Below are 25845 nucleotides of genomic sequence, written 5' to 3'. Positions count from 1 at the left end.
TGCTTTAATTAATCCGCTGAAGGTTTGCTGAGAACGCGTGCTTGTTTTTTTGCAAAGCCCGTAAACATACATGCACACACACACACACACACACACACACTTGCTCTTTATAAACGCGCTTGTAGATAGACATACACTGACGCACGTGTGCGCGCACAGACAGGCACACCTGGGAGGCCATCTTTACAAGCGCAGCCTTTTCCCGCTGGCTCAATGGGAACGTTAATTACAGAGGAACCCCACGAAATGGGGCCCCAACAACAACCGCAGGAGAGAGCTGTCGTTTCTCCATATGCTGTTCACTTGCTTCTGCAGCACATGGCCATTATCTTCTTGCACATGCATTTGCGCTGTTTAACAAGACTGAGCACCGAGTGGATATTTAAATTGCTACGTTAGGCTCAGCCCGACTGCTTTTGTTTTTTTTGACTATTTCTCGTGTTTGTCCACACAGTATTTGTTATAGAAAGTCAACCGAATTGGACGTGGATGCCTCGGCGGTCCCCGCACCATTAAAATTGATCAACGTGGTACCTTCCACTGGAGTACGAGAGAGTTCTTGGTCCCGCTGGCTTTCTTGGGAGCATTGGGAGGTTCCGGCTCACAGCTTAGCGTAGTGAAGCTCACGGCTTCTGACGGGCTTCCCTGTAAACAGTTACACATGGCCTGGACCCTGAAGGCGGGGAGAGACCCAAACACAGGTTAGCCAAAATGTTCGGCCATCTTCAAGACAGTCTTAATGGCTGACCTGATGTGATAGTCTGTTGCTGGTCGAAGGTTCTCTAGAGTAGTACTTAGCTCCTCGCCACTGAAATGAAAGGAAAATAAATCCCTGTCAGAATGTGTGTGTGTAAAGGACCTTTAGCACGTTCCCAATAAAAGTTTTTCCGAACCATACGTGAAAGAGAATTTTGGAATTCAGCGAGTCGTGAATTCTGGGCCGCTCCTGTATGAAGGGTGGCGACATCACTCACCAGTACATGCTCTTGTACTTGCCATCCTTGCCGCTAAATGAGACAGACACCTCATAGCTGAGGGCCCCCGTGGGGGTGCTGTCGTCCTCCGTTTTGGGAGCGCTCCAGCTGGCCTCGACCGCCCGGGCCTGGATGTCTGACACCTGCCACATGTACACCAACAGGAGCCATCGGTGAGAACATGTTATCCGGCAGGCAGGTGTGTAAACAGCGTCTGTTACAAGGGTTCACAGCTCGATGAGCTTCACTCACCCCAGAAGTCAATAGAATAATCCTCAGTATATTTTCAAATGTAAAATATGTGCCTTCGCTCAAGAAAGGCTGGGAAACGGCGGACTACACTTTGCAAGCGTGCGTACTGCAGTGCCCGGTAAGTATCACAGTCTATATATTGTAACGACACCGTGAGGCCACCTTTCAGACCAGAATTGGAAGAGAGAAGCACTGTGACAGCCACACGATTGCATTTAGTCTCTTTGGAGGAGACTTAAAAATAGCCTGCGCTCCATCCACGGGGCCCATTGACAAAAAGCCGGAGGACGTGTATCAGGTCGAGTCCCTGAGCACCCCAGGGGGGGCCCACCTTACTCAATTACACCTCACCGTTTCGCATCACGGTCCTTTGACCAAACCTGTGTGGCGGCAAAGAGACGAAGAAAAGAGAAAAAAAAATCCCTCTTTGTATCCAGCCTGAGACTTGGGGTTGGATCTGGTCATTTTGAAATGGACTCCTTTCTGCTCCGTTTACAAGGAGCTCAGAAGATTGACCTCATAAAACGTGCATTACAAAGAAATTCTATTTCAGTGCTAATCCCCCATCCAGCACTAGCTAAAACAGTCATTTTCTCTTTTTTAGCTTTGTTGCCCGAGAAGGACCCCCAGCCCCCAAGACTCAATTTCCTGGAGAAAAAAAAAAGTCTGAAGTCATACGCTACTGTTCACACCAAGCTAACTGCTCGTGCGTTTTAAACTATGATGTAAAGAAAAACAGCAACACCTAACAACTGTGTTCCCTGCACAGTGTTTGAAAGAATCGTAGCATTTTGCAACGATGAAACGAGCAGCATGTCATTTTCACATATTCATCTTAAAAGGAAGCCCCTCATGTCGACACATCAGGGAGCAGGAAATTCCCACGAGTGTGCGCGTCAGCAGGTCGGACTCCATTAGTCGGGCGTCGGCGGGAATTTATTGCCGGTGTTAATAGGACGTTTAATGACGCCATGCATTTGCATCATTAGCCTTCTCTCGCGGACGTACTGCTGATGGTCACATAAAAACATGCAAATCCAAGCAAATTGAGGGCAGAGCAAAACATGAGGGAGGAGGGAGGGCATACGTACCACCGGTTTACTGATGGTGCTCAGCAGCGCTTGCAGGGCTTGTGTTGCTGCATCCAGCTCTGGGGACCCAAAAAATATTTATAAATGTACCAAAAAAAAAAAAAAAAAAAAAAAAAAAATCGAATTAAAAAAATCTTTTTTGCTTCTCATTGCAATGGTCTTTTGGAAATGCTGTGTAGTAAATCTGCAACTGTACAATCTTAAGTGTCTTGGGATCATGATTTGTAGATTTACACTTGAAACTACTAATCAAGGGCAATGTAATCTATTTCATTTTTATTTTAGCCAATGCTAAAACACCAAAGCTCAATCAAAAAGAGTTCATAAATTGAGTGATGGATTTGTGTTGCGAAATGAGATGTGGGTCCATATTGCGATATATATGTTGCACTATTTAACAACTACCTAAAACAATGACATCATTTTTATGATCGAGAGAAAGATTTTTTTTCCCCGAGGCAAAGCCACGCCTTAAAACACCACTGGCGCTTTCAACACACTGCAGACTATCTGAACACAACCCCCAAAAAAATCACAAGCATAAAAGGCTAATGATAATGAAATAAAGAGCGTGATCACGCGGATCTTCGCCCTGACGAGCTGCCAAATTGCAGCCTTGGAAAGTGGGTGGCAGTATTATGTGAATTAGCCGCACTCTCATGTCACCGTCACATTTTCAGTCAGTGGCAGCTCAGGGGATTGACTTCATTTCACAACTGCGAGATGGGCAGGCCCTCCACAGAAACAACAGTTTGTGTACACGCAATTCAAGTCAATTTTCCATTATGTTTTTCCTCTAACCTTGCACAAACTGACGGTAATTTTCTGCGTGTGTACAAGCGGGACAAGTTGCAACGTAATCTTAATGATTAATGAACGTAATCAAGAAAAATGTCGGCTGCCTCGTTGCTTGCGCCCCTAATGAGGCTCTATTTTCAGCGCTTAAACACAACAAACTCCCAAACATCCGCAAACACCACAGTCGAATGTAAACCATCGCCTCATTTTTTTAATCCCCACCCCCTCCGAGGGGTGAGAAGGAACAAAGTACAAATAGTCACTTGAATATCTATATCTATATATGTACAGTATACAGATATATATAGAGAGACGGAGAAAGAGAGACTATATAATGTATTTTTAATTAATAATTATTGCATATAATTGACAGTAAAAGAGTAATTTTTCTGTTGTATTGTACATCTATATGTAGAGTCTGTAACTTTCACTTGAGTTGAATCAGTACTTTGACTTTTAACTTTTTTTTGAACAAAAAGTAAAGAGTGTGAGTCCTGTACTTTGGGTTGGCAACGTCTTTAACCCACTGACCTTCAGCCTCTGCGTTTTTGCCCCGACCCGCTTGCTTGTCCAACACATGGCCGGCGGGCAGCTCGGCCTCGGACCCTTTGCCTCCCACACCGTTGTGGACGTCGGGCGTCTTCTGCGGCGAAGGGGGAGGGCTGTCCTTTACCTGCACCCCGCTACTGCCTCCCTGACGGTCCTTCAGCTTCTTTTGGAGGCGCTCGTATGTTTTGCTCGTTCTGTCATCTCTATGGACAAATGCCGGGCGGCTGTGTTGGGTGTGGGAATCTGCAGAGTTGACTAAAAAAAACAAAACAAAAAAAAAAAACAGGCCAGTCAATATTTACATGCATGCCAACAATGTGTGCATATTGATTCCATTTTTCTCAAGTGTGTCGTCAGGGGAATCCAATATCGGGATTGGCATTGTACCGGGAGTGAATTGTACAGTGTATTACTTTGAAACTGGAGTGAATCGTATCTTATTCTGAACAGAAAATCGTATCTAAATCTGAGTGAATCATTTCTGAATGCCTTGTAAATGGAGATAATCGAATGCCTTATAAGTGGAGTTGATCGTATTGTAATTAGAGTGAACGTAATTAAAGTCAGTAATGTCGTATCACATCAGATCGTATCACAGAATGTTATATTTTGAAATAAACCGCACCTTAACTGCACTGAATCGTATCGTATTTGGCGCAAATCGTATTGTTCGGTGAACCGTATCACCTCGCATGGCAACGAGAGAGAAGTGGATCATCCGTAGACGGAATCCAATCACAATTAGAGCAAATTGTATCAAAGTGTTGAATGTGACGTATGCGCCTCAGTGACGGAGCTGCACGCCCACATCCAGGCGAAGACCAAAACGGGGCGGCGTCTCACCTTGCTCTGAGTAGATGTGAGCCGGGTGATATTGGGAGACATACTGCGAGCTCATGTCGGTCACCCCGCCCACCATTCCCGTGTACAGCTGAGGGGGCGGGGGCATCATGGCCGGGTGCGGGATAAAGGCAGGCAGGTGGGCGTGGGGAGGCGGCGGAGCATGGTGGAGAGGTGAGTGGCCGCCCGGGTGGAAGTCGGGTTGCTGTGGCAACACCAGCACCCGCCGCACTCCGTTCTCCTCAATGATCTGAAAGGAGACGACGCGGTGTTAAAATGTGCACCATTGATTGGGCGAGTTGCAACTAATGACGCGGTTATTTGAGGTCTTGGTGGTTTTTGGACATCATGTAGCGTTTGTCCGCATTCGCTGCCGAAAAAGTAGAAACCGAAATGTCTTTGTTCATCCACTGGCACACACCATTTTGATATCAAGCGCACAAATATCCTCCTGAACAACTTGCTAGTTGGCACTAGGATGGAAAACGTATACAATAATAGAGCTGGGCTTGTCAGGATAACTTTGATCACCGAGATGGCATATTTTCATAGAAACTATCGCAATATCGTCCATTAAGCTGAGAATGATGTGATTGGGCCTGATTTCCGATCACATGATCGGGATCGACACATCCCTACTTATTTTTTTTTGAACAGTTAAGTGAAACCGGACAATTTCTCACAGGACACCAGATAAACTCTCATTGATCTACAGGTTGCTGACCTGTGAAATGTATCCAGGAGGCACATAGATTGGAGGCACTGAACCATTTGGAGACATCATGGGAACCTGAGCAGGACCTACAGAAAGGCAGAAGAAAAAGGCAACATCAAAGAACGAAAGACAATCACAGGCCTTTGTGTGCATTAAAAGCGCAGGCGGCAAAGTCACATGGGGATCTTTTTACACATGCTTTCTTCATCATGATCAAATTGTTTTTATTGTTGCTTTTTCTTTGGCAACTTGTTACAAGGAGTACAATTTGACTCAATTATGTGGCATTCCAGAACGTGAACAGGCACCTGGTGCCGGTCGTCCGTTTCTTGAAGTTCTTGGCGAGTATAGCGAATGTTTGCAAAAACAAAACAAAACCAACCAAAAAAAAAAAAAAAGTTAGTGCATGAACAAGGAATGTAACAGTACAAAAAGAGCGCCAAAGAGGACAACTGTTAGCCAGATAGCATTAGCACTGCTATACACTGCTAGGCCTCATTTACAAATGGGGGGGGGGGGGGGGGGGAAACAACAACAAAAAAAACAACTGCATGCCTCTGAATCGACGGGACACATGAACTGACTGCTTTCGTTTGTTAAAAAAAAAATATGCATGGCCTTTTATCAAGGCCATGATTCCCCCCCCCCCCACCCCATTTTATTCAAGAAGCGTGATGTCAATATCGTAATTATCATGACAAGCCTACATACAAATTCACAGATACAGCCAGGAGATTAAATAGCTCTTTATTCTTTTTATATACCAGTGACGCAGATGAGTCAAACATATTTATTTTTCGACCCCCCCCCCAGCCAGCCAATTCCTGGCAAAACTGCAAGATGACCACTTAACCGAAGTGCTGAACAGACAACAAAGCTTCCTGCATGGCCGTGGCCCGAGTGCAGCAGCTTCGAGACAGCTCAGCAGAAAGCTAAGTTGTAGAGCGGGGTGAGAGAACCTCAGTGCCAAGTCGCACAGAAAGGCATAAACACTCGGGACCCAAGCGTGCCACGTGTCATGCGAGAGGTCCAGAGAGGTCCAGCACATACTGACCTTCCGGTGACCCGCTTGTGGGGGAGTTTGTTGTCTTCATTTTTTAGAGCTGGCGTATGCAGCGAGCAAACGGGCAACCAGACTGGCCCTGCAAGTCCAGAGGCTTGCCTTTGAAAGATCACTGCGAAGCCTCAGCACCACCTCCCCATTGATATGCTCACAATCATGGATCAAACTCCACCTTAAGAGGCTTGTATGGTTTCGGCCCATCTTAAGCAGTATTCAAGATGATCTTGCATTCTGTGACAATTGCGTCCCCCCACCGATGAATGCTCCGGTAGACTCTGTCGTATATCTGCTTTCTCCCCTTCCATGAACTGCCCCTGGACTATATTTGAATCTTAAAATGTATCGTGGTCCAAACTCGTTCAAACCCATGTGGGCTCAACTGCCATAATGATGAACGTGAAGCATTCAAGGAGGCACTTAGTGCCTGACCGCTTCACTCATTCAATATTAGTTTAATGATAAACACGCAGGGGACAGGGTGACAAAGGTCCAGAGTTCAATGAAGCCATCACAGCAGAAATGCACATGGACACAAATAAAAAAATTATGTCTGCCTGTAGTATGCGACATTATGAACCATAAAGTTGTGTAAAACTGGAAGTGTCATTGTCAGTAATGTTACAAACAAAAGGCGTCACCCCCCCCCCCCCCCCAAAAAAAACAAAAAAACAAAAACTGAGTGGTGTTCCACACAAAAAGTGAGGTCCAGGTCGAAACGACGACGAAAGACAATTGCGACCGACAAACTAACAACAATGAAAGATGACGGATGATCATGGCAGAGGACTGCTGTGAGCGACAATGGCAGATGACTGACATAGTTAACTACAAGTGACAACAGCCGACTACCTCAAGGTAAACTGCGGCTGATAGCTGTTGAATATGGTACACCAGCGACAACAACAGAAACGGTGGCCGACAACGACATACGCGACAACCAAGGCGGCTGATCATGACCATTGACTATCACTAATTATTATGGCAGACGAGCAACAACCAAGACGGTTGACCACCTGACAACTGGCAGGCTGATGAAAGCAGAGCGTCAACAGCGGCAGTCGACAATGACGGATATGACCGACGACTGCGATGATTGACTGGGACTAACTGTGGCAGATGACGACAAATGGCTACGAAGACTCTTAAGACCAGAGGGCAGGGCAGGGCATGACTACGACGAATGACTTTGGCAGACAACTGATTACTAATACGGTCGACCATGACAGCACACCACGACCAAAAGGTCGACGATGACCGATGACGGTTGACTATGGCAGACGACTGTCGACCACGTGCATCAGCTGTTGGCACTGACTGGCGGTAGGACTGACAATCACGGCAGACAACCACGACTTACTATTACACCAGACGATTATGTCTGACAGATCACTTCAAAATAGATTTGTTTTTTCAGAACAGTGTAAGATATGTGGAATCCCTCCTCTCAAAACATGAACGCTAAACATCATCACACCCGATTATGTCATGCGGGTACGTGTTGAATAACCGGCTAAGAAGCGTAAGCTGACGAGACACTTGTATGACAGAGTTGGGGGAGAGCTTTTTGAGCCCCCCCCCCCCTTAAAGCGTGCCAAGCCAGCCTGAGTGAAAGGTGAATCCCCCCCCCCCCTCAGCTCTTATTGGAATCACATTACAGAGCAATTTAGTTGTTGTTGTTGTTTTTTATATTGACCAATAGATGGCGCTCTGTGGTGCACCTGCCTGAGGACTGATGAGAACATTCAAATTAGCTGATGCTGGATAAACACGATGTACAGTTTATGACAAGCGGCTTTCTATATGGCTGTTCCGTCAGCACAGAATGGCGGCTTAATGGCAGGCCGCATTTGTTTAAGCTAACAAACATGGTGGGAGGTACTTGCTTTGCATCAGTCTGACGCACAACTTCTGACAGATCAGACAGAAAGGAACACCCCCCGCCACACCATCCTTCCCCACCCCCCCTAAATCAACTGGAACATTGGCTGCGCTGACGTGGCTGGAGAGTGCCAGGCTTCCAGCGAAGGGGAGAGTAAAAACCCATTCGTCCACCCCCACAAAAGCGCAGACCGACACCGAGCCGAGATGAGTAGCCGTTTGACCTGTGGGAGACGGACGGACGGGTTCAGGCGAACCTTAAAGCTTCCCCTCCAACCTTCCGAGTGTGAGCTGGGTACAGAGAGAATTTTGAACAGTTTAACTCATTTCGAAAACGCTTCTGTTCTCATCCCCACTGGCTTGATAGAAGTCAGAAGCGAAATTGACCAGGATTCTCGAGAGACTTTCATCAAGGAGTCAGCATCTAGCAGACTGAAATATTCCGTGAAAATCGTGCTGACTCAAATCACTCAATTACATGGGGGAGGGGGGAAGCACGATTTATTGCGCTTGAAGAGGGCAACATCGAAAAAGGCGTCGAGATTTCACCTAATATCGCCATAAAGACACAAGCGAGGGTGCTTATTAATCACGGTTAATAAACTGACTTCGTAGGCACATTAAAAAAAAAAAGCAGGGAGAACACAGACAAATGAACTGATAGTGGTTATTAATTGCAAAGTACTAGATAAAGCAAAGATTAAGCATGAGACTTTCAATGAAAACAAAAAAACAAAAACCATACCAATTAGAGGTAAGCACTTCCTCATTGAATTGAGTTCATTTCTACCTTTCTTTATTCTATGATCATTGACGGGAGAGTGTGGGTTGGTTTCGGATCAAATGCAGAGATAATTAGCGGTTTGAGAAAAGAAACATGCCAAGCAGAACATGGACTTTGAGAAATATATTTTTCAAATATACAAAATAAATCATGTGAGAGACCCTCTCGCCTACAAATACTGTCCAAGTGCGAGGTTCCTAAATGTTTCTATTCATCGCCCTCATAGCGGACACAACAAGCCAAGGTTCGTCTTCAACTCAAAACACTCGCATCTCTCAAAACAACTGATTTCCTGGTTCGAATCCACACCCCTGGTTTAAGATAACAAATTTAATTGAAGAAAAAACAAAAAACAAAAAACACGGGAGGTCCACCAGCTGACAGAGATGCGATACGTTGTCGCCAACGATGTAGTCCGCTATACACGATCCCTATACACAATCGTAACTCATCAGTAGGGAATGAGTGGATAATTGGGAAGACAGACTTTGTCTGCGATGTTTTCCAGAGGCTCCTGCGGTCTTGCCAGCGTGGATGACGTTAACAGTAACCTTCATGCTTGTGCGTATTACAGAGCAGGAGCGCTCGAAGCCAGACGGCACCACAATGAGAGGAAGGCCATTGCCATAGGGACCAGGTTCCCCCCATCCCCCCTCCCATCACATTTGTTGTTGCCGTTTACAAGCCCACACAAAAATAAAGGTGGACACTCCTTGAAGACTAAACTTACAGTAGATGTTTAAACATGATCGGTTTCTTCACTGTTTCTGCCTCCCCCGGAGCAGTGGGAGAATGAGTCACAAGCTCAGTCATCCTTGGAGCCGCTCACCGAGTTAGCTGTGAATGAACGTGAGCACCTTCTTGAAATTGAAGGCGGGAGATGTGGCGAGCATAAAAATTACGCACTAATGTGGCCATTGTGACGTTTGCGAGGTCACTTACCTGAACCGTATGCAATGTGTCGAGCTCGGGTTGAGGACGCAAGGCGTGAAGGGAGACGTGCCGGCATGTTACATCTCTGCCGTAACCGAAAACGAGTGCAACCCTGACGGCGTAGGCCATCTCATGCAATCGGGCTGCAGGTATCGAACATCTTTAGAATCAAATATTCTACCAGTACAGAATTCAGCGGATTAAACGTGATTCTGAATTACTAAACTAAATGCGTGGGGGGGGGGGGGGTGGGTGAGAGCAGATGACAGAGTTGTCTGCTGTGATCTCAGGTAACTGCTAGCTGATAACTGGCATTCCATTTGCCAGTCTGTGCCACCGCATTAGTTGTGGCCTAAGCCGAAAAGAAAAGACAACAACACCGTGTAAGTTCTTTTTTGCTATACATTTTTAATCTTTGTGAAAGAGAGTGATGTGGGCTTGGGACTTAAAATTGCTCAGAAGGAAGGCCTGAAACAATGAAACAAATGGCAGTTCGGAGTAATTGTGCTGCAAGAGCAGCTGCTTACATTGACTGAACCAGACGAGAGTTAATTGACATGCTGGTACATCTCATAAAAATGCAAAACGGCACCCGGAATGGCGGTGTCAGATATGCCGAGGCCTGGGACGATTCAAATCGGGGTGAGGGAGGGTGGGGGGAGTTGTCTGTTACGCAACCAGTGGAGAGGTAGAAAAATATACCTGAACAACCAGAGTGTTTTTCAGGATGCAGATTTAAAACTGCAAAAGAGATTTGTATGTAAAAAAAAACAACAACAACAACAAACTTTTCACATTTAAATTGCATGCTCAGGGATGGCCACAGGACTGAATTTGATTTCAAAGCAGTGCTCCAGTCTAAATTCATGAGCTTTTGTTGGCTCGATTTTTTGCGCCACAATTTAAGCGATGACCATGCTTCAGACACACACACAAAAAACTTGCAAGGAGCTGCCTAAGGCGACAACCCCGCCCAGACTCCGGTTCCTGATGTCATTCTGTCGGCCACACCCCTTAAAAAGCACACATTCACACAAATACTGCAATTACGCTTCACAAAACCCATCTATTCATTCTTTGAACTATTTAGCCTCTCTCGGTTTTATATATTGGCATAGCTTTTGTAATGTCTTTTAAACAATACAGTGCTCTATTTCTGAATGAACAATGTAAACAAAAGTTTGTTTTTGTTGGAAGCCGGAACAGATTTATGCCGTTACAATTCATTTCAATAAGGAAAATGGATTATTCATACGAGTACATTTTGTTCCATGCCTGGTCACGGAACAATTTCATCTCATAAAATCAAGGAATCATTGGGTTTAATTTGTTGGATTAACGTGACGTTTGAAAACGAGCAATAGTAAGGATACGTTAGTCGTCAAAATCCGTTGAGCCTACTAAAAAAAAATCAATAACAAAAAATGATTACACAGATTAAAAGGGCTTGGGCGGACTCCGCGGATGTTTCTGACAGACTGGCTGCACACTTGCATCACACACTCAACAGCGTATGGCTGGCTGCTCTCTTTTAGCCACGGGGGGACCGCTTCAAATCTCTCAGACGGAAAACAGACTCGGCGCATCTGCAGCGCCATCAGGACCCATACCAAGTGTCTCGCTGCTTTGGCACCAGAGTGAACAGGACGCGCGCACACACATGCACACATACATACATACATACATAAGTGTCTGACAAAGTGGGTAGGATGAGGACACGGACCCAATCGGATAGGACGCCACACCTCTATATCAGGCTTGACAGTGCCAAAAGAGGCTGCAGCCATGAATTGGCAGCTATGAGCCTGACTAAACATCAATCCGGGTGGTGTGAAAGACAGCCTGATTAGTAAGTGGCTCAGAGGAACCCAAATACTGTAATGACGAGGACTGCGCACAAATTGGTGGTGATTCGAATGGGTGCGGGGAAGCGATTGATGAACTATAATTTTTGCACTCTGATCAGATTGAGTCTTGGGATATTGTTGTGGTCAGACTTGAATGGAACGGCGAGCTCCGTGTACGTGACCAAAGTATGCGGGGGAGTGTGCATTGGCAGTTTTGGAGTGTGCTACCTTCGAGCTCGACGACGTCTGGGAATATTTCGCCAGTTAATGAGCACCAAATAAAATGCCAAGGACTACGGTCAACTTCACCCGTAGCGGCAGTGCAACTATGCCTCTTTCATTAATGCACTGTCAGCTTCTTACTCCTCTTGTCACTCAGGGTAATAAATGAAAGGAGTTCGCGCTGGAGTTTCCCCAGCTAGCCCTAGCTAGCAACCGTGCAGCTGGTCCACGGCAACAAAGGTCCGCCTAAAGCACCAACATGCGCAAAAACTGACCTGGATTACACCTTTGGCCACAGCAGGGATCCTGGTTAAAGTAAGCCATTTTAAATTTAAAAGAAAAAGGTTTCCCCCGAGTTAGAAGTGGCGACCAAAATGTGCTATCTTACCTATGGTGTCAATTGAGTGTGTTGCATTCATTATTTTGATGAAATTGGATTCTTCAATTCTTCAATCTACGCTGCTTTTATTTTTTGTGCAATTAGTAACCCATTCAAATACATTTTGGAAGTAACTCGCTATCATCAACACAAACATCGAATGTAGATTGAGGATATGCACCAAGCAAGCACACATTGCCTCTAGTAAAACGTAACATTTAATAGCTCTCCAAAGTCAAAAGTTAATTAAAGGAAAAAAATTCCAACCATTTAAGATAAGATAAGATAAGATATCCTTTATTTGTCCCACACTGGGGAATTTCCTACCTTGTCTGTATGTATGATCTCAATACATGGGGGGCAACATCATTTAAGGACAGTGCGTTATAAAACGTTATCTTTTGATTCCGTTTGTATCAGAAGCAAAAACAGTTCCCTGACTGAAAGTCATTTTCTTGACACCGCTACTCATATGGTTGCATCTTTATGGCGCGGTATTAACTATAGGACCCGCGAATCGTGCAACCCTAGTGAGGACACGCAAAAACAGACCAAGCAAACAGAAGCCCATGCACGCATGCACAAACACACACACACTTCTTCTGCTTTCCTGCGACGCAAGCGGTGAGTCATCCTTCTATTCGCGTCACAAAGATGAGTGCACCCTGTGACAGACCAGTTAGTAGCAGCCACACTGATCTACAGTAGGCACTCTTCAGCCGCTGCCCCCCCCCCCCCCCAATCTCTGAAAGAGACACTATGTATGCTCAGCCCCTATTAGGACGCTTTATGCAGCTCGTAATGGGCGGCCAGTGCACCACCGGCACAGTCGGTCGGGCATGGAGGGAGAGAAGCGAAGCACAGATTTTATTATTATTTTTTTTTTGCTTCCTCCGCATCATTTTAGACCACTGCCTCAAGTCCTTTGTCATCCAAACATGGCATGCCTGGGGCCTGTTGTACAAGCTTTTGGTCTCATCTTTATTCATTTGTGTCACAAGGTATTGGCGAAGGCTACGCACAAGAGAAGAAATAGCATTGTCGGTCGACAATGACGTGCGAGGCACTGAACCGGAAGGTTCCCAAAGCGGGTGCCAACCAAGTCATCAAACGCAAGCTGCAGCTGATGCATCTATTACATAGCGATCCCACAAAAAAAAAAAGGCATATCAGAAGATAAACATCCACTATGGCTGTTTACACAGAACCCAGCAAGGCAGGATCTTGACACCGCAAATTGCTTTTTACACAATAGGAGGGAAAAGTGTGTTGGGAGTTAACCTTCCCACTTCTGTCCCAGTATGGCCGAATAGCTTTACATACGGGTGTCAGGTCACTTTTCATACTGCTATTACCTCCGCTGGTGGAAAACTGTCTGGTTGACTAGCCACATTCTGTGTAGGTAGCATTCATACTCCTCATTGATGTATTCAAAAATAAATAAACAATGCACCGTCAAAACTGTGAATGGCACCAGCACATTGCCGGGCGGATGAAACAGACTCAGTTGGTGTCTGCCTTGTTGATTCCATTTTCAGAGAACAGTGTGACGGTAGAGGTCACAAAAGTTGCAGTTTTTCTGCCTTATTTTAAGGTCCTGCTGCTGTTCATAAAAAAAGGGAGGGATGAATCAAGTCAATGTGGCAATTTTTACACCTTCTCAGGTAGCATCAGATTCAATCCTGCAGTGTTGGGATAAAATTGCACAGCAAAAATAGGGCTTGAAAAAAAAAAAAAGTAATGAGATGTGGAACATCGTGTCAGTGAAACTGCTCATTTCTTATGGGAAACTTACTCAATAGACTGATATAGGTAATCGAGAGGAGTGATGCAACAATTAATCAATTACCCAATTAATATTATTTTTGGTCATCGATGAATTTATAGATTTTTTTTAAATTTCAAATTTAAGGTCCTCAACAGAATTTTTTTTCAATTTCTCCAGTCTTTCATGAAAGCTTTCTTTGTGCCGAATCAAAATAAAACATTTGCTTTCACTTTGGAAAACAACGATCAACATTTTTGAAATAATGTCCCGTTTTTGAAGAAAGGGATGGATCCAAAAACATCTTTTTAATCTGAGTGATTGATAGATTATTAAAAGAACAGTGAGTTGTAGCCTTATTTTGAAGTTTCAAAAAAATGCTTGACGCAAGTGAAAAATTAAAAGAAAATGTGCCTGGTTGCCAGACAAAGAACAAGCAGACCTCGTCTTGATTTGAGATATTTAACCTTGGTTCGACATTTCTGTGTGAATGCCATTGGCGTAAAAAACGCCTTGTTCTCCGCGGTGTCAAATGTGCAGGATCGCTGTGTGAAAATGGATCACTTCAAACATAAAGATCCTCATTACGGATACACACTTGTATAGCGCATCGCTTACCTGTGATACACTGAAACTGACCATCCTCTCGTCGAATAGTGAAGGCCTCACCTGGGTTTACCTGCACCAGGATTACCTGTGAGAGAAGGGGGGAGAGAGAAAAGCATTCAGCTCAACGGCAAAGAAAAACACCCCGGCTCGCCCTTGCCGCTGCTCACAAAGCAAGACCTGTTTGACGTCCAGAAACATGGAAATTTACTTGTAAACGCGAGTCTATTAGAGCAGGTAGAAGCTCCTTCCACAACATGCTGCCGGGAAAAAAAAAATACAGCTGTGCCATGGCTTATAACTGGTTTTATAAAGTGTAATTACAGTACATATGGTAGGAATTGTCTGCAGCATGTGCGACCTGAAGGGCCGCGGCTTAGCGTGAGTAACATCAGGAGCTCGAGTCGATTTTACGAGCAGGCTTCTTGGGGAGAGTTCTGGCCTACGGTAGCAACCTTGCAAGTGTTATTTTGTATTCGTCCCCTTCACGAAACGTCTGATGCTCTCCTTGCCCACATGTGAGAGCATGAGAGCATCCCCCCCCCCCCCCCCCCACTTGAACCGTGGCTCAACTAACTTCAATTTTTGGAGAAAAAAAAAGATTACAAATCAACCAGACGACGGCTGATGCCATGTAAAACGCTGAAAGGAAGGCACTCGAACTCAAGGTACGCTTACACATCTGCTACCAGGCAACCAATACATTCCCTCGAAACATTGAAAAGTGGCAAATCAAAGTACCACATGGAGGACTTGGGAGTTCCAAACAGTTGAAGTGAGTCATCTCTTCAACAAATTAGCTCTCATAAAGTGCTGAGAGTTATTTAACAGAGTGCAGAGGTAAACAAACAGTCCATTTCCTGACAGTGAACAAGCCAGAAGACAGCCGTGCTTTTTTTTATTTTTAGGATTTATTGATGGAACTCTCACATCACATGGTTGGTCCTTTAACTGCATTCGATCTAAAATCTTTGCCAACGAAACTCACCTCATGAACACTCACTAAGGCATCTTTGTGCCGCGGATGGATAAATTATGTGCAAACCAATCAAAGCCGCCATTCAGGGTGAAGCCCCCCCCTCAAAAAAACAAACAACCTAAAAAAACAAACAAACAACCAACACCAGAATGTTGCTTGCTATGCATTAATGAATTAAGTTCATGAATCCTTCTGTGGTCTTAACATGTCATCCCCACACCAGGAAGACATGGCACAGCAAGCTAACCTAACAGTTAGCTTGCGGGGGTCCCCACCACCAACTTTATCAATTGGTACAATACGCATCTGAGTGTTTGCGATTGCTCATCGCCTCACAAGCTGAAGTGACAAGAGATGAGAAAGTAGCAAAGCATCTGAAACGTCACTGACCACTTTTTTTGATATCATCCTCTGAACCCACGACAAAGAAGCAGGATTGGGGGGAAAACCAAAACCAAAAACAAAATCATCAGTTATGAGTATTGGTCACACAAAGCAGGCAAAGATCGGTTATCAGTGTCATTTGAAAGTTTTCGTATTGTGCATCACTAGTTAACAGCAAGCTGTTAAAGTGAGCTTGCAACAGCCCATTCTACATTTGCTGACTCCCACGTCACTCACCAGACCAGGCCCGACCTTTTAAAGCCAGAAACATTCAAAGTCACAGATAGGATAGCGTGGCAAGATCGCAATTGGACAACATCAATACCCTCACCTTCGATTTTGATGATTAGTAATGCAAAACCTATTTTTACTTCTTCAATTCTTCCATGGGATGATCGCTACAATAATCAAGTTTATAAATTTGATATCTGGCCCCAAAGCACTGATATTCTTCCAAACTCACCATACCCTTAAAATGGCTTCTAGATTATTACATTTCAGCGGGTCAAAAACACACACTGGCGGTCAAGACTCCAGAACTTTCACTCATCATCCTGGAAACACCCCAATATACCAAGTTTCAAAGTGACACATGAGAGATGTCGATTCGTCATCATTCAAGATGCCCAAAATTTTCTACAAATAGTGGCGAATCGGTTGCCCCCACACACACAAATTTGAATAGGTCAAATAGTGAGAGATCTGTGAACTTTGAATATGTTATGGGTCACAAGGGAGCTGAAGCCTATCCCAGTTGACGTCAGAGAGTTCACTGTGGATCGGTCGCCAGTCAATCACAGGGCATACACAGTCAGACAGCCACTCAGCACTGTCGGGCGAGGAAACCACTACACCACGGGGTGTTGACAAACGACTACAAAGCTTTGAATGGTATTCACTGCCACCCCTGGCACAGACAAATGCTGCCGCAGACAAATACCAGAGCAATAAATCCTTTTTAAACTCAAAATAACCCTCATAAAATGTCCATACACTCTCTCCCTGGGTCATCATTCTCTCCACTTTAAAACTCACTCGAGCGAATGCGAAAAGCTTTTTTTGGTTTACCTCACTCTTGCGGAAGACGTTATCGTAGAAGCGACAGTCCCCCAGCACGGGGCTCAGGCTGCGGTTCTCGTGCTGCTCGTGAATCATCAGCACCTCCATTGCCAACGCTGCTTCCCGTTCATGTGCTCAGCAGTGACGGGGAAAGAGACCTTTCACTGCCCCCCCCCCCCACACACACAGACCGTCTGGTAGGTTCATACACACCCACACGTCAGCAAGGAGGAGGGGGGCTTAAGGGGGAGGTAGGCGAGCGATGAAGGGAGGTCTAATTGAGTCAAAAGTGGGCAGGCGCGCCCCAGTCAGGTGGCGTCGGCCTGAGGAAATCTACGGTGACACCCCCCCCCACAAAAATAAAGCTGCTACTTACAGTCGGCCGCATCGCTTTTTCCTCATCCAGGCGTTGCTTTTTTGGCGCAGTCAAGAGGGGAGATAAGGGGGGAGGGTTGGGGGTGAGAAATCCGCCGGGGTCCCCTGGCGGGGGCCGAAGCTGGTAGCACTTCTACCAACTCCCTCCATGCATAATATCCAGGAGGAGGTGAGCGGCGGTTTCAGAGTGAAGGAGGGTTTGGCTTTCCCGGTAGGAGTGGCGTAAATCTCACAGTCACTAAGCCGCTTCAGTCTCTCTCCTGCCTCCCTGTCGTCCACATCCACAGCCCCCCCCCCACCCCACCACACTTCAACAAAATAAGCACTCGTCCGCGGCGGATGCTCAAATAATGGCTGGGAAACCTTATCAGCGTATCTAGGGGAGGAGGAAAGGAGGCTGGATTGACTCTGTTAAAGATGTCTCGTCTCCGCTAGCGTGCCAGCGCACTTACCACCAACTGTGCCCGCTAATGGGCTTCATTTCAATAGTGCTCCGTTGGCTGAGTTGACAAACTAACAGCAAGGAGAGTCCTTTGTTCAGCTACCCTCTCTCTCTCTCTGTCTTTTTTTTTCTTTAATCCACAACCCACAACGGCGCCGGCAACAAGGTGAAGGAGACGCGGTAGCTTCTGAGGCTGACTTATACACACTGGCTCTCTTACTCTCCACCTCTGCGCTCCTCACTCTCCACACCCAAAGTTAATTATTTTTTGTGGAATGCAATGCAAATCATTTCCATAAACAGTTTAAAAAAAAAAAAGAAAAAGAAAAAGATCAGCTAAAATGATCAGCTTCGGATGTGACTTCAGCTCAGTACTTTTTTTTTAGTTTGACAATTTGGGACCAATTTGGAAAAACAACAACAAAAAAAGGTTCATTTTGATTGTGAAAACAATTATACTTGTTTTAATATGACAGTAAGTATTGATTAAAGAAAAGAATATAATAAAGTATTTTAAATTGCTTAATATACTAGTACATCATCTTTTTCCATGTATTATTCATAACCTAACTAGAGTGAATTAAATTTCTACTAAATATGAAATTTATGTAAATACATTCATAGCAATTAGCACACACACACACACACACACACACACACACACACACACACACACACACACACACACACACACACACACACACACACACACACAGCCCATTCTACATTTGCTGACTCCCACGTCACTCACCAGACCAGGCCCGACCTTTTAAAGCCAGAAACATTCAAAGTCACAGATAGGATAGCGTGGCAAGATCGCAATTGGACAACATCAATACCCGCACCTTCGATTTTGATGATTAGTAATGCAAAACCTATTTTTACTTCTTCAATTCTTCCATGGGATGATCGCTACAATAATCAAGTTTATAAATTTGATATCTGGCCCCAAAGCACTGATATTCTTCCAAACTCACCATACCCTTAAAATGGCTTCTAGATTATTTTTTGCGGAATGCAATGCAAATCATTTCCATAAACAGTTTTAAAAAAAAAAAGAAAAAGAAAAAGATCAGCTAAAATGATCAGCTTCGGATGTGACTTCAGCTCAGTACTTTTTTTTTAGTTTGACAATTTGGGACCAATTTGGAAAAACAACAACAAAAAAAGGTTCATTTTGATTGTGAAAACAATTATACTTGTTTTAATATGACAGTAAGTATTGATTAAAGAAAAGAATATAATAAAGTATTTTAAATTGCTTAATATACTAGTACATCATCTTTTTCCATGTATTATTCATAACCTAACTAGAGTGAATTAAATTTCTACTAAATATGAAATTTATGTAAATACATTCATAGCAATTAGCCACACACACACACACACACACACACACACACACACACACACACACACACAGTAAGACGTGACTCATGACTTGCCTAACCCAACAAATGACTTGACTTGCTCAAGATTTAGTGAAGACTCGAGTCTTAAATTTTTGCCACAGTAACTTGGGACTTATTTGAAATGTGAAGGTTAGGACTTGGGTTTGGTCATCGCTTCAGAATTGGGAGGGCTTGGGTGTCAATCACATGCACGGAACGGATTGATCAACTTTGGATGTCGAGGTCGCGGCAGTCGAATGAGACGGCACGTGTGGAGCGTCGCATTCAAGCCAGCTCCTGCTACAACATCTGCCCTCATTCATCCTCAACGCATCGTACCTTAAAGCGACAGCCAGGAGTAGCCCGTGCCAAGCCCAAGCGCGTGCACACACAAGCACGGCGATACTGCTGGCATCCACGAGCGGCTCATTCACATGAATTTAAATGGGAGTCCCGCTGTTTATTTCACTCCGCGTGAAGTGATCAAAGCCGGATTTAAAGGAATTAAACAAAAATAGCCGCCCTGCTGCAATGAGGAGCATCCAAGCACAATGAGCTTATGGCGTCAGATGACTCTAAGCGAAGAAAAGTCAGCCTAATTAATTTTGGTAGCGGTGGGGCATTAATATGCGGTTACACTTGAACACAAGTCAAATTAGCCGAGTGTTCCAGCTGTCTGGTTTCCAACCCGTTCTGACACCACAAGTCAAAGGGGGCCTACACTAGTGGATCAGCTAGTGTAGTCCCCCCCCCCCCCCCCCCCCATCTTGTTTTTTCTGATTAAAGACTTGAAGTACAAAGTTTTAAACTTTTCATCAGTGTGTCTGCACAACAATTACGGAGCCACTGAAGAAGTGAGCACTGTCGTCTGAATTTGGCCGAGGTAGAGCTCAAGAGAGAAACCGAAACAGCAGGGTTACTTCAATCCTCACACAAATGGCTGCACACTGATCAGCGTTAGCTTCCTGCTCTCATTTTCGGGCCGTTAGAATTAACTTAGGAGAGCAGCGAGCATGAAAGCAGATGAACGATGGCTCGTGGGAACAATGCAGTGCGCAAGCTCCAACAGTCGAACACGACGAACCTTCAATGAATTCCATGGCGCTGGCTCGGTGAACGCAGCAAATTTTAGGTTCAACATTTCTTGGCCACAATAAAAACTGTCTGGCTAACATCTTTGCAACTTTTACGAACCCTGACGAGCAAATGGAAAAAAATAAAATAATCGTTCACAAAAGAAACCTTTTTTAAAATAAAGCTAAACTAACTGAAGTAAAACAACTCAACCTTATTGCCGTTTCCCGAGCAATACAGACTTCAAAGTAAAACTTGATGCACGCACTGCTTTTATTTTGATGGGTACAAGTGTCGGCGGAGCAACAGCTTGTCTCCAGTCTTGCCAACTTAGAGATACCGGCAGTGTATTTAGTGACTTTTCCCAACCATTCGAGCATCGATTATATTTTATTTTAAATGAATAAATAGAGCCAACTGTAGGCGGGAGGTAGAAGGAAGCAAAAACAGAATTGACTTTTGGCTTTCCCTATCAGGGGACACCACAGCTAAAGTAAAAACGACAGACTCTGAAATGTAATTTAAGTACAAAAGGAAAAAACATGCTTTTACTGTGAATTAACAGAATCGCCATTTTTAGAACTTGTCACAATGCCACAAATAACCAGGGGAGAGCTAATGTTGGCTACGCCTTTGAGGTCGTCAAAGCAACGCGTTCCCATAGCTTTGCTAAGCTTGCAAACAGATAAAAAATAATAAATGCAAAATTAGCTCCAGATAACTGATGGGGGAAAAAAAAAAATCACCTTACCTGCATGTCCTTTCTCTGATTAGTTTTGTATGCCAGAAGCTGGTGATTTTTAGGTTGGCGAGAAACACAAAGCATTTGCAGCCAGTCATTCTTGAAGGTGACAACATGTGGCAATTCTCTTAAATAAGGCCACAGATGACAAATATCTTGGTCCTTTGGAACAGTCTCGCTATTGGCACTGTTGCTACCTGGTTCGTGTTCCTCCATGTCGCTCAGTGCTGTCCCTGTTTTTCCCTTCCCCCCCCCCCTTTTTTTTACATCATGTTATGATCCGCAGAGGTTGGGGAAAAAGCCATAAGTCCATTTAGTAGGGAGTAGAATGTCCAGATATCTGTGTTCAACTGGAGAAGCAAAAACCTTTAAAAAAAAGACTACTCAAGTTCAACACACATTGCAGAAAAATTGACTTGCGTACGTTCATGAAGTATTTGTATTTCATTACCTCCCACCCCTGCCACCCTATCCCCTGCTACACGCTTACCGCAGGTCGCAGAGAGGGACACACATTCGATTTACAACCACCGCTGCATAATTTCATGGCTCTGGTCGCTGACGTGTCGCTGCCGCCTCTGACTCAGAGTTCAGGTTTCTCACCATTTGTTCCTCTTTAATTGTTTACTGTGCGCCGGTGCGACAACGGCAGCTGGAGGACAGGAAGCCAGCCAAATGCCACGGGGGAGGCAGGGGGTGTTTGTAGGGGAAAAATAAATAAATAAACGAGCCTGCCAGTTTCGGGACAAACCGGCCACGGTCTTGCGTGTGCGGGGATTGATGATTCAAACCCATTTCATCATCCCTGGGAAACAGATGATTGAATAACATCATTGGAAAGGAAGAATCTTTCCGAGATGTGTTATAAAACCCGAGATTAAAGATATTTTTAGCAACAAACCACCGATGAGATGCTCCCATCAATGAGCATGAAGGACGTCAAACTGTGTCAGTCTGCGTGGCGAGGGACGAGTCATCGGTTTAATGCATCGTTAGACAAAATGAGCATGCTATTAACACTGGGCTCAAAGTCCAGTGATGCCCATTTGCGGTACATTTTTCATCAAGTCACCTCTTTGCATCCTTCTGGCATTTATTTTTAGATTTTCTGTCAATGTTTTGACTCACGCATGGCAGTTAAGTGAAAATCCACGTCCTTGATTTTTACACAGAAATAAGATATGTGCAGTTTATCAGCGGGTCAAATTTGAATAATTAAATCTCTCCCTCTGAGAGAGAGAGAGAGAGAAAAATTGGCAGTGAGGGGGCTTGCCTCACTTTCAGCTGGGTGTCATTCCAAAGAGAGGCACAACGGAAAAGGTTCCATCCTCTCGAAGCCTCCGCTTGGTTCTGGGTACCTCTAAGAGTGTCTGGACCGCAGATCTGAGGCAGGTGCATAGGAGCTCAGACAGATAAGGTGGGGCGAGGCCATTTAAAGATTTGAAAACCAGTAATAGAATCTTAAAAATAATGTATAGGGAGCCAGTGAAGGGATGCCAGAGGAGAAGTTATGTGCTTCCACTTAAGCGTACCAGTCAAGAGGTGAGCAGCAGTATTATGGACCAACTGGAGACGCTTAATGGAGGATTGGCTAATTGCAATCTAAAGTGCGTTACAGTCATCCAGCCGGGGTGCGACAAAGGCATGAATGACTCAAAGCGCTCTTGAGAAAGGAGAGGCTTGACTTTAGCTAGCTGCCCAATATGAAAGAAGCTGGATTTAACAAAAAATAAAACTTTAAATTTACATGGAACATTAAAAGATTTCCGGAGAAAAATTGTATGGTGAAAAAGAGCATGCACCAATTCGTGGAGCCTAGAGTTGAAAGCAAACATGGTAGCTAGCTGCTATGGTGCACACAAAAGGTTTTGTGCTAATGTGTTTAAATGTTGTCAATGTACCTTCATTGAGCAATTTTATCTACTTCGCTTTTGAATGTCATTAGATGCTGTTTATACATTCTTTTAGGGACGCTGCCATACAAGTTGCCCCTTGTATGAAATGTGCTACAGAAATAAAGCTTCCTTGCACACAAACAAACGAAAACATTTATTTTGCTTTGTTTGGACATTGGTGTCTCTGGGCTTTCCTGAAACCAGATCCAAAATGTGATAGAGAAAAATGTCCCGGCTCTCTCTCTCTATGGCCAAGAAAAGGGAGTGTCCAAAAAACACTGCTGAGTCACACGCTGGCCACCTCCACAAAATAGGTGCCAAATAGGGGGCTCTCCCACATGCGCACCGACTCACCCTCGCCACTCTCACACACACTAATGCCGCACGATGACGGCCAACAAGAGAACCAAGTATTTGGAGCACTTCTGTAATCATAATTATTAAAACATCTATATTTTTATTCCATAAACATTGAGTAAATAAGATGCTAGGGGGGTAAACTCGGAAAGAATAAATACTAAATGTATCATGAGAGAGTATCTTTACAAAGTCCAGTCTGTGGACGTTGACCCCTTTCGAGGCACCATGGGGCACCTGAATCTCTCATTTTTGCTGTACTTTCCTCTCTTGACTTGGGCTCATCAGGCCACCGACTGACTTTAAGGTTCCCACTGCAGGGTGTGCTTGATGGTTACTTAGGCATCTAAAGGAAGCTTTCACCGTGCATTTGATCTCCTGGTGGTTGCACAAAGGCTTGATTATGCCGCCCAGACTGCAATTGAAGTGCAACTAACAGCGACAATCGGGTCGCTTTAATCATGGCAGCGAAAAACCATGGTCACAATTAAAATGTGATCAATTATGCTAGCCTGACTCACACCCAGGGTTGGGCAATTCATCAAAAGTGAACCGTTGCTTGAGCAGTAAGCGTGTGTGACGTAGATGCGAGTCTGTCCTCTCCTCAGTGTGCTTTAAGATGTTTAATGACAAAATAAATAAGTACATTCTTCATTTGAAACACATCGCCAATGCTAATGCTAAAGTCAATCCAAAACCCCACTGATACGCTAATGGGTAATTGGCATAAAATTCCGGGACGGATATTCGTTCAAATAACAAATATTCAAAACACAAACACTGCAGGGAACACATAACACCCAAAGCCTATTCTATTAAAAAAGTTCTATTTATCAAGCTCTATTGAGATTTTCTTCTTCTCATTCTAAGCGTGTACTCCTTTCATGCACAGCACCACACTGCCCCGAAGAGGCCAACTCACACACAGCAGCAACAGCTGGGAGTTATTTTTATTGCTTACTTGTCAATTGGCATGATTTTTATATATTCTTATTTTACTTTACTTTCATTGACTAAGTTATATTTTAAGTTGAATTGAATTTCACTGATATTTACAAGGTCATTTTCGACTTGACAAGAAGAATAGTGTTCAAGAATAAAATATTCAAAGTGCAGGGATGAAATAAAGATGAGTTGGATGGATGCGACCTGTCTGTTCGGACTGAGGACACAACCCCCCCCCCCCCCCCCCCAAAAAAAATAATCCAGGTTGAAATTGAGCCACTCAGGCTGACAAAAATAAATTAATTAAAATAGCTTTTGCCTCCTATTTCCGGCGAATATGTGACATAAGCAAAAGCCAATCTTTTTGGAAACGTCTCTGCAGTTCAACTGTCAAGAAAACAAAAAACAAAAAAAACCCCCTTCTAATTTTCTCTGCTTTTCAATCCGTTTCAAGGAGCCAAACGGTAATTTTGACATGGAAATTGTGCAGCGAATCCATTTATTTCAAGCCTTGGGTCGAATGAGAAGCCGTTAGCACAATGGTTGAAAAATACAGTCAACTACACACCATCAACTAAATCAAAGCAACCGAGTCCACGAGCCATTAGCTAGGTTTAAAAATTTACAGAGATTCATCTGTTGCCACTTTCACGAGCAACCGTAGGAAGACCTTCCAGGGGTTGGGGGTACAGTTAATGGACGGAAGCGGTGAATCACGCTGTAAACAAAGTGATCTCTAATCATCCCAGGTAATGACCCCATGACAGTGGCTTCTTCCCTGACTCACAATCACCGCTCCAGTTGAGCGCAAATACGCGGCAGCCTAGACTGGATGCGGGAGAACGGAGGAGGAAGTGTCCTTGCAGCTTGTCAAAGTAAAAGGTCAGCGAGGGTTGGGGTGTGGGGGCGGCGGAGGGGTCGGTTTTGTGAAGCCGTCACAGATTTTCAGCGTCACGGCAGCCCTGCCCTGCTTTGTCAGGCCCAAACTACCCCACTGGGTCCAGTCGCCGTGATATGTACACACCTCAGACCTTTGGCGGAAAGCTCCTAAAACACAAAATGTGACGGTTACGATAAATCGACTGGATTAGGAATTACCGGAATTCCTCCAGTAGTAATGCCCCACTCCCATTAATCCCTGAAACAGATGCCGCCTTGAATGTCAACAGGACAAAAATAGGCACCAAGTGTGAATCTTAACAACTTGACTGTTTTGCCAAGAAAACAGTCTCAATTGTAGTGTGACGTTCCCTTATGTAACTGCGACAGCTCGAGGTGCATGGATGAATCACTTAATCGACACCTAAACGATGAGAAAACTCATCGATTAATCATTCTGAGACCTTGCAGGATTTTAAAAAACTGTCAAAATCCTCTCAAAATTCAGCCTCTCAACAGTAAACGTGTTCAGGTTTCTGTAGCCCTTCATGAAATGAGACCGAGCTGAATCAAAATAAGACATTCGCAAACATCTGCTTTTACAATGATCAACGCTGTGACAGACCA

General features: G+C 44.5%; 1 protein-coding gene across 6 annotated transcripts in view; it reads right to left on the bottom strand.

The window, feature by feature from the left end:
- The window catches only part of fndc3a (fibronectin type III domain containing 3A), a 45010-nt gene that overhangs the window by 12122 nt on the left and 7043 nt on the right, over nucleotides 1–25845 (bottom strand). For 2 of the 6 annotated variants that reach the window (XM_086125917.1, XM_086125916.1), the window contains exons 4-11: nucleotides 14709–14784; nucleotides 5229–5305; nucleotides 4508–4754; nucleotides 3647–3919; nucleotides 2318–2376; nucleotides 975–1117; nucleotides 749–808; nucleotides 535–673 (exon numbers count right to left, since the gene is read on the bottom strand). In XM_086125917.1, the coding sequence (XP_085982043.1) occupies nucleotides 535–673; nucleotides 749–808; nucleotides 975–1117; nucleotides 2318–2376; nucleotides 3647–3919; nucleotides 4508–4754; nucleotides 5229–5305; nucleotides 14709–14784 (1074 nt within the window). The other 4 variants (XM_086125919.1, XM_086125920.1, XM_086125918.1 and 1 more) reach the window with 4 other exon arrangements.

Source organism: Hippocampus guttulatus, chromosome 12, assembly GCF_054856545.1.
Source record: "Hippocampus guttulatus isolate MCC_2025c chromosome 12, RoL_Hgut_1.0, whole genome shotgun sequence".
NCBI lineage: Eukaryota > Metazoa > Chordata > Actinopteri > Syngnathiformes > Syngnathidae > Hippocampus > Hippocampus guttulatus.
Note: the sequence above shows the minus strand (reverse complement) of the source record. Positions and strands in the feature narration are given on the sequence as shown.